This window comes from Drosophila serrata, unplaced genomic scaffold (assembly GCF_035046125.1).
Source record: "Drosophila serrata isolate PLE 108 unplaced genomic scaffold, ASM3504612v1 contig_359, whole genome shotgun sequence".
NCBI classification, from domain to species: domain Eukaryota; kingdom Metazoa; phylum Arthropoda; class Insecta; order Diptera; family Drosophilidae; genus Drosophila; species Drosophila serrata.
Genome location: NW_028257257.1, coordinates 991254 through 1008517, shown reverse-complemented (window position 1 = coordinate 1008517; position 17264 = coordinate 991254). Strand labels below are relative to the sequence as shown.

Genomic DNA, 17264 nt, shown 5'->3' with positions numbered 1-17264 from the left:
ATTGCCATCAATCTCAGAGTTCGGTTTATAGCCTCAAGGAGTTACAACAAAAAATCAAAATAAAAAGAAACCGAAAAAAAAACACTTATATTTCTGTTATCGCCTGGGCCATATCAATTGACTTTTCGGGCCAAATACAAATTACAATCCTTGCAACAAACAACAAAATAAAAAATGGCAGAAAGCAAGTGCCAAATATAATAATTCCGTTTCGGGCCAAGCGGAGAACTGCAATTTTCGCATCAAAACGCTTTCAACTAATGTCAGAGATTAGGCAAATGGGTGGAACCCCAAAAAACAAAATAGATATAACCAAAAAAAAAAATTAAAGCCAGAGAAGTTGGAAAGTAACCGATATTGCAGCGATTTGCTGCACTTGTTATATGTGGGGGTCAGCGCGGTGGTCACCTCGATAATGGTTTCATTGCCTGGCCGAGGGGTTAATCAAAAATTGCTGACCCCTCGAGGAGTATCAACGTTTTGGCCATATATCTATGTATATACATCAGGCACGCATGCCTGCAACATTAATTGGCCATCATAAGAGCGGCCCAAAAAAGCAAATGATGTCGGTGGAAAATTGCTTAATCAAGGCGTTGGCTATGCCAATCCAAAGTTAATGGCCCATAAACACAGCCGAAGTCAAGCGATTGCCTGCCTAATTTGTCGCTTGCCAGGCCAATCAGGCGGCAACATGTTGCTGGGAACAAGTGCAACATAGTGCGGGCACTGAGAGAAATTTTAGACAAATTTTTGTTATATATTATAAAAAATAATATGTGTCAAAATTTATGTATGTTCAGAACAGTTTTGAAAGGGTATTATAAAGTATATGTTTTATGAAAATTAAAAATAATGAAGCTAAAAAAACATCTGAAACAATAGTTTTAACATATGCTTAAACTATTAAAAAAAATATAAGGGTGGACTAGTAAATAGTTCGAGTTTTAGAAATCTATTTAAATCCAATTATTACAGTTATTACAATATTACAGTATTATTAATTAGTACAAAACTATTTTCTTTTATTTTTACTGAAGTGTTTCTTAATCATACATTTTTTCTTTCAATTCTCAATTTCAACTTTGAATTATTTTTGAAATTATATATTTTTCTCTATGTGTATATGGTTGTTGTTGTTGTTTACCTGTCAAATGCTGACATTTGCAACGGTCGCTCCAATATGTTTGACATTCATTTGGCGATTCCAGCCGCATGTTGCCCAGGTGCCTGACATTTTGCGTTTGCATAACACGGCAGTAACAGTAACAGTGCGATTCGAAAATGCAGCGGGCAACGGTGGGCAAATCAAATGCAGTACATCACCTGATTGCACTTGTTGTTGCCAATCGATGGGGGAATATCGATGGAAAATGCAAGGCAACGAGTTTTGCAACGGCATGCAAATGTCGCCGGTAACATGATGCGGCAACATGTTGCCCGACTGTCAAATCGGGGCATAACCAACATGCAACAGGTTTATATTATGCGAAAAAAAACCATAGCTTTGGTTTATGTTTGATTTTTGGAGGGGTTTTCTTTTGCAGTAGCACGGGGAAATTTAAATTTTGATGAGAATTTATTTATATTTGTATTAATATTTTGATTTATGTGCCATAAAATATTGTTATTGTTTTATTTATACATAAAATTGAGCTTTTACTGTATTTTAAATTAAATGTTCTATTTAATTTCGCAATAATAACCCTATAGTAACCTTTTAAGTCAATAAATACATTCAATTTTTATTCCTTAAACATAGTTTAGAGAAGTTTTCGATCTGTAAGTCAGGGTTGGGCATTAGATTTCGAGATAATAAATTAAAATCTTACAAATAAATTCTAAAACCTATTTAAATTCTAGCAGAAAAACCTAATGAAATTCTTTAAGGACAATAAGTTTCAGGGAAACAATATCCTCAACAAGGGCTTCATAGAGTATCTCAACTTCGTTTGTGGAAGCTTAAGTCCGACTTTGTCCCATTCGCCATGCATGCTTATTTCCCCTTTTTTTCTTCCTAGTTTATGATGGTGGGGAAATGCGTTTGCAATAAAAAATCAGCCACATAAACGGGCACTTAACAACAATAGTTGATTGATTGTCGACAATTGGCAGCCTGACTTTGTATTTGTTGCCTGTTTTTTGACAGCTCACCGTGTTCGTATGGGCTGCAGGTGTTGCCTGGTTATTGATTTGTTTTTATTTTTCTCCTTTTCCTCTGTCACATACATTTTTTTTGTGTGTCTGCATACCTTTTGGTATGTGGCCGCCGCCTGCTCGAGTCTCGGGTCACACAGTGGGGCTTAACAGTCTGCGGCCAGGGCTTAGGGGCAACTTACAAGAGCTTAGGACCACACATGTAAGAAATTTTAGTTATACGATATTTTTCTCAATTGAAATCACGTCTGTGAAATGATAATCTTGTCTAGTTTTTTTAATATTTTGTATACGGTTTCAAGGGGCTTTGAAATCTGGGTAATTTTTCATTCACTATTGGGTTTCTTAAAGCATATTTTTAGAGTATTATAATAGTGTGGGTTGTACTTTCTTCTAGGATATTTTTAGAGTATTACAATCGTATGGGATTACAATCAAAACCATAAAAATCTTAAACATTTGGCATTTATTGTACAACTATTTCTTTTTTTTATTTGACGATGCTGGCCCATTAAGAAATTCATTATTTCTGTCAGCATGTTGGCATTTTCACTACCGAAAATGTTTAATTATAACTGGAAGCATATACAATAGATATTTTTAAAAGTCCTATAAAATACTTAAGTGCATCGTAAATAAAGATCTTACAACTAAGACCGTTATTTCGATTTTTTAATTACGATTTCCACACCCAAATGCATGAAGCTTTTAGTGATTTTTTTTTTCACAAATCTGAATGCATGCCAGGCATTTTTGAACAAATTTATTGAATTTCTTGTCGATAGTTTCATGAATTCTCGACACTAAAAATGCAGACTTATCTCGAGCGCTTTGTGTTGTCTTGACTTTTAGCACGTAATTATCTTGACGTTTGCGCCCACACCACCAACACCAACAACAACAACGAGAACAGCTAACATAACAGGCAACAACAGCTAACAGCTAACAGCTAAAAGCTAACAGTGAACAGCGAACAGCTAACACACATGAGGGCCAAGACGGCTCGCGGCTTTAATAACCATAAAAATGGCAGTCAATGCAGCTAAGAGCCAAAAAAAATACCAAGCGCACGACGACGAGGAGGAAAAAACAGAAATGATTGTTGGGCGCACAAAGTAAGCCATAAAAAATATTTAACACACCCTCGGACAAAGCTGTTAACAGCATTGAAAATGCGTAGGATAAGGCCATAAAAATACACCCATATCTGTACAATATACATATGTGTGTTTGAGAGGAGAGTGAGTGTGTTTGCTGCATTTGCTGCGACAACTGGCGACGAGTTGTTGGCAATTTTTCTTTTTTCGGGCTGCGGCGACAAACGACAATTAAAATGCAAACAAATTGAATTTGTGTGCGAAAGGTTTGGCTCTTTTGGTTAAGTGTTTTGCGCCATAAACTCACGGCAAACACAGGCTAAACTACACTCAGGAAATTAAATCTTTTCATCTTGAAAGAAAGCGCCTTGAAATTTTATGTATAAAGAAAAAAAAACATTGCAAAAGCAAAATATTCATGCATATTCAATTTAATTTAGATTTAAAATGTTGGTTTTTATTTATACAAAGTTTCTTTACTTAGGATATATTTATATATTTTTTAAATATAATTTTCATTCCATAAAGAAAATCAAATACTAATCACAGAATTCCTTAAAAGATAAAACTTTTAGTTTCTGACTTTGTTAAAAATTATATAATTTTTGTTTTCTCTTAGTTAAATAATATTTCTCCCAGTGTACCAACTAACAACCAACAAACGAGAAAAAAAATTAGTAAAAAGTGTGTGTATGTTTTTTTTTTGTTGTCGCACGCGCGCTCGCAACATTTTTGCTGCTGCGAACGATTTGCGGCGAAAGTTGGCGTGCCGTTATTTTAATTGCAACATGTTGCCCGGTAATTTGTCTGGCACTCGTAAATGTTGCGACGCTAATTGCCCCGCCAACAACAACAACAACTCACAACCTCAACAACGACACACCAACGAACACACCAAAACAACAATAGTAACAACGACAGGAACAACAATGTTGCCAACACGTGTGGGTTGCCAGTTTTCCTCATTTTCTACGGCTCTCCACTAAATTACCAAAAAAATAGACATAAAAAATATAATTGATTTGGTTAGTTGCAAGTTAACGCCCTAAACCGCAGAATTTTGTACCAAAAGTGTACCCAAAAAAAATATTTGTGGCACTCCTACTGCCGCCCTTCTGGCCATATGGACATTAACCTGTCAACGTGGCCAAGTTTGCAACACATTTAGTGGCCAGGCCCGAAGGCGCAAGTTCAAGCTAAGGTAACTAAGGGCACTGGGAAAAAAACTTCAGTACTTGTGAATAGAATATTTTGATTATTAACTTAAGTTTTAATTGTTGAAATTGAAAAGAATCAAATTATAGCTAGTAAAGTCTCTTGGCTTTCCTGTTTTCATAAAATATATTATTTAATAAATTTTGACTTCCAATACATCCTGTATCATTTAAAACTATAGTTTCTTAGACGTCCCATAGAAATACATCTGTGAATAGAATATTTCTATTATTAACTTATGTTGGAATTGTTGGAATTAAATAGAATCAAATTATAGCTAGCTAGTCTTGGCTTTCTTATTTTCATAAAATATATTATTTAATAAATTTTGACTTCCAATACTTCCTGTATCATTTAAAACTATAGTTTCTTAGACGTCACATAGAAATACATCTGTGAATAGAATATTTCTATTATTAACTTAAGCTGAAATTGTTGGAATTAAATAGAATCAAATTATAGCTAGTAAAGTCTCTTGGCTTTCCTATTTTCATAAAATATATTATTTAATAAATTTTGACTTCCAATACTTCCTGTATCATTTAAAACTATAGTTTCTTAGACGTCACATAGAAATACATCTGTGAATAGAATATTTTGATTATTAACTTAAGTTGGAATTGTTGGAATTAAATATAATCAAATTATAGCTAGCTAGTCTTGGCTTTCTTATTTTCATAAAATATATTATTTAATAAATTATGACTTCCAATACTTCCTGTATCATTTACAACTATAGTTTCTTAGACTTCACATAGAAATACATCTGTGAATAGAATATTTCTATTATTAACTTATGTTGGAATTGTTGGAATTAAATATAATCAAATTATAGCTAGCTAGTCTTGGCTTTCTTATTTTTATTAAATATATTATTTTATTAATTTTGACTCCCAATACTTCCTGTATCATTTAAAACTATAGTTTCTTAGACTTCACATAGAAATACATTTGCTTTCAGTGCACTTTAACGCAAAGTCATTGCATTGCCATCGCCGCGACTCTTAATCTATAAGCAGTAATCAAATTTCAGCTCGCAGCTACCAACTTGCAGCGCGTACGTGGCTGCCACAGCCCGTAATTATGCAACACATGTTCAGTGCAACAATTGGCCATAATTTAGTCAAAGGTAATTGAGTAAGCCCCGACGACTAACGCCAGCTCCCGGGTCCGCTCTATCATTATGCGGTCCCCAAACTGAGCGAAAAGAAAAAGACCGAGACGACGGTGGTCATACGCACAGTAGTCGGTACTCAGCGAGGAGGTACAGGCCAGCCTTGATTGACGACCACAATGGGGATTGAGTGATGGAATTATCCGCGAGCCCGCGGGTGCTCCATGCGGGGAGTGGAGGTGGTGCATCCGAGGTGGTGGCTGCCACTGGGCGCCTGACTGCCTGCCAGGCTGCCAGGCTGCCAAGCTACCTTGTTTATTTATTTCTAGTTAGTCGCATTAACTCGCCGGACTGTTATTTAATTGTATGGAGCGATTGGATGAGCATCAACCATCTACCTCAGTTAATGTGCACTGGGAGAAATATAGCAACTAATATGTGTACAAAAATATTGTTAATATTTCTATACATATATGGTTATCAAGCATTTATTTCGCATATAAAAAGGAAATTCCAGAACCCATAAAACAACTTTTTGTGTTGTTTATATTTTTGTGGTTATCAAATTATTAAAAATACTTCAATTTCTCATAGGTAATACATTTAAATATTGGAACTTTTTCATTATATTTTTATTTCTTATTTGATGAGATCTAAAATACTTATCACTCACTCATCTGAATTGTTGTTCTCGTATAAACCTTGTTTATTTTTACACTCTAAATGATATGTAGAAATTTAAACAAAACGACATTATTTTCCCCAGTGTACCCCTCAACTTATATGTGTAAAATTCCGAATGCCACGTCGTATCCTTTCTTCCATAATAGCTCTCCGGTTAATGATTGCAGTCAATGTGAGCTAAGCGCTTGACTATCTGGTATCAAGGAAGATAGAAATTGTTGTTTAATTTGCGGAAATTGCTGGCAAAGTGGCCGCACAACAGCAACAACAAAAATTAAAAAAAATCCGACAAAAAGAGAAGGTTAAGGAGATGAACGTACTGAAATATGTGCCATATTCAGTGCAATTATTTTGCATTTCCGCCTGCCATTCTGCTGGAATTTATCCAACAAATTACAAAAAAAAATTAAAGAAAAAAAAACTATGAAATAGTCACCCACACAGAAATGCCTTCTAATAATGGTTTGAATATGCTATTTAGTATCTACTATATCTATATAACCTTGCGCCGATTTCTCAAACAAACACACGGACAGACAGAAACATTGCTCAGCAATTTGGTTTGCAATTTTTCCGCCACAAAAATTATAAATTAAGTACTAATTACATGGAAATAACAACAACAACAACAACAGCAAACGAGGCAGCGAGAAATCGGTGGAAAATCAAACGGAGCCGCATTTAATGTTCAACTGCGGCCACGCCCCCATACCACAATGTGCCCAATGTGTGGGCGTTGCACTAATGAACACAGAAATCGAGAAAAAATGGAAATATCGAAACATTTTTTGTGTGTAACAAATAGAAAAAATATAGAGACACCCAGGGCACAGTGAATATTACAAAGGAGGGATAATCTTTATTGAAAATAATTTGTTAAAACATAATATTCTTCTTAATAAATTTACAAAATTCAAAGATGTGTGCTTTTATAATCAGTGAATTTATTTATTATTTACCTCTCCTTAAAAAGTAGTTTTTCTTTAAAATTATATTGATTTCTAGAACCACTTTAATTTATTTTTATATATGTAGAAATCTCATTTATATTCCTTTAAATAATTTTAATATAATATTTTATATTATAGTTATTCATTAGTTTCCCTTACTGTATCGCAATGCTTGGATGCAACACTTGATTGGTCGTTGTATTTATTCGCTTTTGCTGTCTTGAATGGGTGATAAATTATTTCCCGCCATTTACATAAATGCTTTGAATGCATTAATTAAAGTCCAAAAGGCCCGGACTCCCTCCTGTTCTATCCAACCCAAGTCCCACCCCTTCGATCTAATCAATTGTTGTTTATTATTGGGCCAGGCCCATAGAGAAGCCATTACCATTACGATTAGCGAATTGGCCTTATACGTGCACAAGTATCTGAGTATCTTTTGTTCTCTCACTCGGCGCACTGCGCTGCGTATCTGCATCTGAGGAGATATATCGTATACATATATGTAGATATATGCATAAGTATGTTGGCCATTTTAAGTGGCTGCCGCCTAATTGTTCATAAAAGTCAACAGTCAATAGCTCTTTATGTTTGCGCTTGAAATTTATATTTATTTATTGTTATTTTTCAGCAGCTTCATATTTTTTCGCGAGGCATTTTTGTGGCTTGGCAAACGCTGCAGTAGCCATTGGAAATGATTTTTTTGTCTTTTTAAATTCCAAGGTCTTGCCATTCTTTACAATTAGCAACTGAATTTATGAGCGATTTCAATTTCAATGCGGTTCGTTTGTTGCCTTTTCTGACTGCTGGCTGGCTCTTGGCTGATCCCGCTTGTGGGCTAACGAGTTTCTGGCCAAAACCAAACAGAACTGCCAAACGAATGCAGTAAAAATTCAAGAACAACAATAGCACCAGCAGCAGCCGTAAATAACAAAGTCAAAGTCACTGACAGCATTTGAAGCTAATCAGAGCAAGGGGTCAATCGACAGTGCGTTTCGCCAATGTATGTGCCAGAGAATATGGATAAAAAATTTTGTTAGGTATTGGTTATAAATGTATGGATTAAAATGCCTTTTTAACATGATTTAAAGTATTTTTAAATACTAAGAAAACAATTATTCATTATTACGTTATATAAATTACCAAATATTTACATTTAACTTGTTCATTGGTATATTTAAATTAAAGTGTCTGAGTAATCCCCGAATTCTAAATTAAAAAGTAAATGACTTTTTGAGTATGGTACTCTGGTTACTTTTAATTCCAATTAAATATTCTCCTAAAATTATCATTTTATTTTTTTGTGACTATGGTTATCATTTTGTTCCATGCAACAAAAAAATCCTCACCTATCAACTGTTAGATTTCAATTGAAATCACTCATTGGCACCTACAACATACCATCTGGCTGACATAATTCTCTTAGATCACCGCCCAGTTTAGCGCCCATTTAGCAGTCATGTAATTTTATTAACAATATCTCTATGACATTTAGCAATTGTTCGGTCACGTTAGAACAACCGAAGCCAACCGCAAACAATTACGTTTAACTGGTCGTGGTCAAAGGGGCAATTTGGTAGATGCTGCGATAAGCCATGCACTGTAAGAAAATTCATCAGAAGTCGATAATAACTAAGTTGAAAATACACGCATTCTTTGAAGCTATATTTTTATATGACAATTTTTCCAACAAATCAAGGTTTTGAAAAACGCATAACTAAGCCAAAAAGGCATTAATTTCGATTCGGAAAGCTGTTCTGTGTTAGTTTTCAATAGGTTAATAAATCTACATACCAAAATTATTTTTTTTTTTTAATTTTACAATATTTGCCTTTTTTTTCAATATGTCAACAATGTAAAAACTTGTCCAAAAATTTTAAAATTTTTTTTTCAAAAATTATTTTATTATTTTTTTTTTTTTTGCCTAGAAAGATTCGCCTGTTGATGCTGATCAAGAATATATATGGTGTATAGGGTCGGAAATGACTCCTTTACTCTGTTTCGAGTTTCGGACTGAAAGTAAAAGTATAAATATTTTCATATTTTATATGACGATTTTTCTAATATCAATAGATTAAAAATCTCATAACTAAGCCAAAAAGGCATTAATTTCGATTCGGAAAGCTGTTCTGTGTTAGTTTTCAATAGGTTAATAAATCTGCATACCTTATTTACATTATTTAAATATTACAATTTTTGTCGATTTTTCAATATGTCAACAATGTAAAAACTTGTCCAAAAGTTTTGAAAAATATTTTCTAAAAATTATTTTATTTCTTTGATGTCTAGAATGATTCGCCTGTTGATGCTGATCAAGAATATATATGGTGTATAGGGTCGGAAATGACTCCTTCATAGTGATTTAAGCATATGACTAAAATTACGATACCCTGTCTTGATTATATACTTTTTCTCAGTGTACCCACCACATACCTCTATTTCCAACTTAACTTTAATTTATTGACAATGCAATGTAATTGTTTCCGATAGAGATCGTGACCAGGCCTTAAAACTGCATAGGTTTTGTCTCCCAAGCCTCAGTGTCCTTTTTTCTAGCTTGGCTTCATCATGTGCCGCTTCCTGATTTTGATAGTTCTTATCCTTGGATATGGAAGAATCTGCAGTAGCTGGACACCACAAGAGGTGGTTCAACGCCTCAATAGAGATATGCAACTAGAGCTTAATATTTATATGAATTGCGAAGATGTGAATATATCGGTAGATCAGGGAGAAGTTCCAAATTTGCAACTTAATTCTGTGTATGAACAACCGAAATTAATGGGAAGATTCAGCGAGAGAGCTTTGTTAATTGCCTGCTTAAAGGAAGCCAATGGAAATCGAACCCTAAAAAGATTAAAGGAACTTCTTTGGGGACTTCAACATTTGCCTGTATTTTATATTCTAAATTCTGAAATGGATTTCTATTTCGAGCAAGCCTTACAGAAGGGATTTCTTCATACGCTGGCCTTGAATACAATGAATGGATCGCTTTACACCTATACACCTTATCCCAAAATACAAATACATCAATTGGAAGAAATAGAAAATTTCTATAAAATAACTACACTAAAAAATCTACATGGAATCGATGTGAATATAACTGGAGAGACAATGACACCGCGTTGTTTCCACTATAATAATCGTCAAGGGAAAAAGGTTTACGCGGGTTATATGTACAAGCTAGTAAAAGGATTTATAAATGCCTACAATGGCACTGAGAGAATGGCCTATGCCAATGAGGAGATCATTCCCTATGACGAACTAAAAAGTGAATTATTAAATGGTCACATCGATATGATGCCTCGGATTATACACATTTTGAATTGGCAATATTTCTACCGCAGTTCTATTTTATATAATATCAAAACCTTTATAATTGTTCCCTGGGCTGAGCCTTTGCCAAAGAGTTTGTACTTCCTGAAACCCTTTGTTTGGACAACCTGGATTACTATAATGGCCAGTTTGATGTACTCCTCGATAATGATCTGGAGGCTAAAACATCGACAAAAGGATGCTTCTACTTTATCATCAACTTTTTTGGATGTTTTGCAATGTCTTTTCCTACTTCCGATTAGCCATAATTGGCACTACAAACTGGGCCTGCATCGTGTGATCGCTTTCCTGGTTCTCTTTACAGTGGGATTTATTTTAACTAATTTGTATTTGGCTCAGTTATCAAGTTTCCTGACCACTGGTTTGTTTAAAAAACAACTCAATACCTTTGAGGATCTATTTCGTGAGAACCGTACACTGATACTCGAAAGTTTTGACATGGAAGTGTTGCATAATATGACCAGGGATAAGTTAATACAACCAGAATTTGAAAATATCGTTGTAAGCACCTCAATAGCTGAGGTCTTTTCTCATCGCAAGAGCCTGAATACAACATATGTCTATACGGCCTATGAGGATCGCATTGAGTTTGAATTGTACCAGCAGGTTTATTTACGAGTGCCGATTTTTAAGAGACTTAATGATATCTACGACCAGAGACCGGTGTTTGTCGCTTTGCGGCATAGTTTGCCATATGCGGAATTATTTAATGATTATCTTCACAGGATATGGGAGTCGGGCATTTTGGCGAAATTTCAGAGCGACACCTTAAACGAGGGCATCTCCAGTGGTGAAATCAGCTTCCGGCACTCCACTTCTCGTGAGATCCATGTCTTTGACATGGAATTTTATTATTTTGCCTATATTTTGTTGGGCTTCGGTTGGTCTATCAGCATTATAGTGTTTTTGGTAGAGAAAAAGGGATTTATTATTGGGAATAAGTGTCTTCAATGGGCTTTTAAAGACAAATAATGTCTTTAGTCACAAAAATGTATAAAAATTATAAATATTATACAAATACTTTGTGTATGTTGAAATTATGATACTTATTAATTGATATATTGAACTATTTACAATTTATTATATTGATGTTAGTCTTATACATTACATGCTTTTAGCTTAACTTTTATAGTACGGAAAAACTATTTGAAATTAAGGGTTTAAACCTTCCGATTTTTTTTGTTTTATTCTCTGTTTATGAACGCTTTCATAATTAACAAAAACAATACACCCTAATAAATATATAAGAGCAACAAATAATCAAGAAGCCCACATTATCATGTTCTTGTCTTCGCCTCCTTGGGTTTACCTAATGGTAAAAGATTTACTTGTAATAAATCCTATTGAAACAGAAACTGAAAATCATCCAAAAATTAAACCAAAATATTTCATTTACTACTCGAATAACCACATCCACATTTAATTAGGCAACTTACAATACATAAATACCTCTTTAATTGTATACAATTGGTGTAATCCACCGAATGCTCGTTTAACAAACTGCCATGAGGTAATTATATTCCATTAATTATAATTGGTGCGTTTGCCATTATGCGTTAAATTAGGAAAAGTGTCACAAAATGATTATATATTATAGCTTTAATAGCATAATAATACCATTTATGGAGCTGTCTTTGGGAAGTGCCTATAAAAGCAGCTCGAAGCAGACGAATTCAGAGTCGCCTCAATGGATTTACTTTTGCTAAACACGCTTCAGAACCTCTCGCTGGCCGATGGAATTCGTTTGGGTCAAACGATTCGAGAGCTAAATATATTATATCAAGCGGAGTTCAATGTGTTTTTGGAGTTTGGTAATGGTTCTGATATATTGGAAGCAGCCAGGCAGCCTCTTTTACCTAGTTTATGGCTGAGCAATATCGAAAATCAAATAGTTATGGAGGGAAACTTCAGTAGCTGTACCTTAACTATACTTTATTTGGAAGAACCCCACCTAAATAGTGGTCTTGACTATTTAACAAAGTGGTTGTGGAAATATCAACATCTTTATGTATTAATATTTTACAAAGATGGAACTGATGAAAATTTGACTACAATATTTAAACGTTGTTTTGGAGCAGGCTTGTTGCATGTAATTGTTATGTTACCAAACTCAGATGGACTCTACAGCTTCTTGCCTTACGAGAATTTCAGGATCTTACATTTAGCGAATGTAATGGATTACCATATTACCTCTAAATTAAATTGGAACTTCCGGGGACACAACATTACCAGTGGCCTTGTGACGGCAGGTGCACCGCGTTGGTATTCCTTTCGAGATCGTAACAACAAATTGATACTAACTGGCTATATGCTAAGAATGATAATGGATTTCACCAGATTTTATAATGGATCAGTACAAACTCGGAATGTGTCAACTGTCCAGGATGGTCTACAGCTTTTGCACAATCGATCTATTGATTTTTTTCCCTTCCTAATCAGACCTTTGGAAGGTTTTCAAATGACGAATATCATGTATCTGGAGAACTGTGGCCTTATAGTGCCCTCATCGAGACGTATACCAAATTATCTATACCTGGTTCGACCTTATTCTTTAAGCACCTGGTTAACTTGGTTAATAATCATAGGATACTGCTCTCTGGCCTTGAGGATTTTAACAAAAGGAAAACTAAACCTGAGTGGAGCTTTTCTGAATATACTTCGCCTTGTTCTATATCTCTCTGGAGGCAAGGATATGGGTGCTCGACCATCGCATCATCGTTTTCTGCTCTTCATAATACTAACCACTTCTGGATTTATACTGACTAACCTGTATTTGGCCCAACTATCTAGTAACTTGGCCACAGGACTCTACGAAAAGCAAGTAAATTCTTGGCAGGATCTCGATGAAACGGATGGTATTTGGCCGTTGATTGATGTTGATGTCACAACGATGCAGACACTAATTCCCGATCGCCATAAACTAATCTCTCGCATAGTCATTACTTCAGAGCAAAATGTGGATATGTTTAGGAGAAATTTAAATACAAGTTGCATTCATTCGGGGTTCTTCGATCGCCTTGAGTTTGCCCTGTATCAGCAAAAGTTCCTAAAGTTACCAATTTTCCGGAAATTTCCCCATATACTGTACCAACAGCCCCTCCAAATTTCCACATCCTTTGGACGTCCTTACCTGCAGCTCTTTAATTGGTTTTCACGCAGAACATTTGAGAGTGGCATCTTCTTAAAAATGAAAGAAGATGCCTATTTGCATGGCATACAGAGCGGTCTCTTGACTTTCGATTTTCGGGATAAGTATTTGAAAGTTAAATCAAATAATTTAGAATATTATTATCTGGTTGCCGGATTTTGGTTGGGTGGTTTGTTTTTGGCTTTAATTTCATTTTTTGTAGAGTTGCTGTTAGCGGCGACTCGAATAAAGGTTACTGTAGACTTTAAGCTGTCAAAATAATAAGAAACTATATCGAAAAAGAAATCGTTCCTAAAATATTTATTAAATAATAAATGCATTTGATTTATATGTACGGATGAGAAAGCTCCTATTAACATTTTATCAATAGTATTGTAATTACACAGTTCCTATAATATCTAATATAAATATTAATAAACTGTTAAACTGATATAAATAGGTAAAACGGATTCGCAGAATATACTAGTTTTATTTTAAATTCAAGATAAGTGAACAAATTACAGCATTAAATTAAAGGAATGAAAATTAAAAATAAATAAATTTTAATATAAAAACAAGAACTAAAATCGGGAAGCGAAACTTTATATACCCTTGAATATATATATACCACTTGAAATTTTATTATAGGATCGAATCGGAAATCGATTATAATCTATATTTTTATATGACAGTTTTTCCAACAAATCAAGGTTTTAAAAAGCGCATAACTAAACTAAAAATTCATTAATTTCGATCCGGAAAGCTGTTCTGTGTTAGTTTTTAATAGGTTATTAAATCTGCATACCTAATTAAATTTTTTAAAATATTATAATTTTTGTCAATTTTTTAATATGTCAACAATGTAAAAACTTGTCCATAAATTTTGAAACTTTTTTTCAAAAAATTATTTTATTTTTTTGATGCCTAGAAAGATTCTCCTCTTTATGCTGATCAAGAATATATATGACTTATAGGGTCGGAAATGACTCCTTCAATCCGTTTCGAGGTTCAGACTGAAAGTATGATACCCTGTAAAGGTATAAATATTTGCATATTTTATATGAACATTGTTCTAATATCAACAGATTAAAAATCGCATAACTAAGCCAAAAAGGCATTAATTTCGATCCGGAAAGCTGTTCTGTGTTAGTTTTTAATAGGTTAATAAATCTGCATACCTTATTTATAATTTTAAAATATTACATTTTTTGTCAATTTCTCAATATGTCAACAATGTAAAAACTTGTCCAAAAATTTTGAAAATTTTTTTCAAAAAATTATTTTATTTCTTGATGCCTAGAAAGACTCGGCTGTTGATGCTGATCAAGAATATATATGGCTTATAGGGTCGGAAATGACTCCTTCACTTTCTTTTAAGCTTCTGAATGAAAAAATAATACCCTGCAAGGGCAAAATAAGATTACTTTTTATTTCAATCTGTATATATCTCACTAAACAATCTTAAGATTGAATTTTTGATTTCTCCAACCAGTTTATTTATTTTCCATTTTAATAGTCTCAATTTCTCTTGACTTCTTCAACTAATTTAATGCCCAGATTTCTGGTGTCATATTTTCCTGCTCAGCGGGGCTCATAAATAATTTTGTTAGCTACCTCCAAGAGATCTCCTTCCATAACTCTCCCAGCCCCAAAACTGTAATTACAACGAAAATACGCTAAAATATTTGGCTTAGATGGTGACACGCCTCCCTTGGCGGCCTCTCATTTGCATTTGCATTTGCAGCCCCGTTGGCTGCACTTGTCGTGCCAAGAAAATCCACTGGACAACCTGCAACTCACTGGCTGCAACGTGCAACCTGCAACTGGCAACTGGCAACCGGCCAAAGCTGCCACTGCCTCCGAAGGTGTCTTCGATTATTGCCAAACATTAATTATTTGCGCGCGATTTGGCGCCCGCCTCCTTTTTCTTTTTCTTTTTTTGTGAAAGGCCTGGGCTAGTAGTTCAAATGTTTATTTTTCTGCTCTCCACGGTGTATCTTTGATTGCCGGTTACACAGGGGGAAAAAATAAGTGTCTCAAAGTATATTTTATGGTCTATTAGATCATTAGCAAAATGACATGAATTTCAGGTAGTTTCAATAAATTTAAAAGTATATTATGTTAACAGTAATTGGAAAATATAAGATTTCATTTAGGTTTTTAATAGATAATAATAACTAATGAACATTGTCTCTCTACTTTTAATAAAATATATATATAATATATTATTTTTGCCAATAAATATTTATTATTCCGAAATACCATAGGAAATATCATTTTATTCTATTTCTTCTATTATTTCTTATTAAAAAATTCATAAAATTTTAAATTAAGTAAATGAAATATATTATTGTCATAATTTTTTTTCTGTGTAAAATCAGTCAGACATGGGCTTCAATTTTTTTTCCTTTGCGCAATGAATGTGAGACGAGGGACGGTCCAGGTCGGGTCTCCGCCATCCTCCAATTCTCCAGTCTGGCTTATTTATTTTTGGCCGAAAATTGCACATTTTCCCATGCTGCTGCCGGTTGTTGTTGTAGTTGTTGTTAGTGGATGTTGCTGGTCATGTTGTTGTTAGTGTTGTTGTTGTTGATGTTGTTGTTGTCGCGTCTAATCAAGGAGCGGAGTTAAGAGTCACTGCTGCCTTGGTCGCCCCATTGCCATTTAGCCCGAAGCGGCTGCCTCAGCCAAAACGATGAATATTGATTTAATTGAAAGTCATTGAGAGCCGCACACGTACTTCATAGACACGAGTTGTGATACCCTGGAATATATAGCGGATAGGATGTTTCGATATGTGTTATTATACAGGATAAAGTTGGGAATTCATTGAAATATCTCTGAAAATATTGTTAATCTTAAATAAAAAAATTGTTTGAATATTATATTTCTTTAAAAACTTGGTGAAATTTATGAAAATATACCTCTACTATACTTTTTACTAGAAAAATGTTTTGGAAAATATTTATTTAGACTATATTTTGAAATTAAGTCAACATCTTAGCAAACTTTGTAGTACTTGAAAATATAATTCGTAGCAGAATAGCAAATAAATATAGTTAATAATAATAAAGCAAAGCTACCTAGATTTTGCTAATTAGGATTCTTATAAAATTTCTCTCAAAGTCTTATATATAAATTAATTTACATAATTTTATATATGTAAATATTTCAATGATAAAGGGTATTTACATCTTCGATTCCCTAAGTTCCTTTAGTTTCTCCAACTCTCCATTTGGCGTGGCATCGAACCGACCGCCGATCGCAGCTTGTGCCCTCCCACATGCCAACATCTTCAGGCACACACACTCCAAGCACACACACATTCTAAGCACACACACACTCCAAGCACACACACAGGGACCACTATCGCACACCCAACTGTGGAGTGGAGTGGAGTGGAGAGAACCGCCGACGCCCCGGCAAAAGTTTCCCCTGTTTTTGCTGTGGCACAATGACACAGTTTTCCATGGCAGATGTGCCCAAGAGCCCTGCTCCCCTTTACCCCGGCTATATTGGAATTTTGTCGACTTGTTTCTAGTTTTTTTTTCTGTAATTCTTTTTTCCTGTATTGGCATCTGTGGCGT

General features: G+C 34.4%; 2 protein-coding genes across 2 annotated transcripts; both read left to right on the top strand.

Annotated features, from left to right (window-relative positions):
* The first annotated feature begins 9785 nt into the window (after positions 1–9785).
* On the top strand, positions 9786–11522 carry Ir67c (Ionotropic receptor 67c). The gene has a single exon (XM_020953300.2). It carries the CDS (start codon positions 9786–9788, stop codon positions 11520–11522), a length of 1737 nt encoding a protein of 578 aa, XP_020808959.2.
* Positions 11523–12237: 715 nt separating this feature from the next.
* Positions 12238–13959, top strand: Ir67b (Ionotropic receptor 67b). Its single transcript, XM_020953301.2, has one exon. It carries the CDS (start codon positions 12238–12240, stop codon positions 13957–13959), a length of 1722 nt encoding a protein of 573 aa, XP_020808960.2.
* Positions 13960–17264: the final 3305 nt, after the last annotated feature.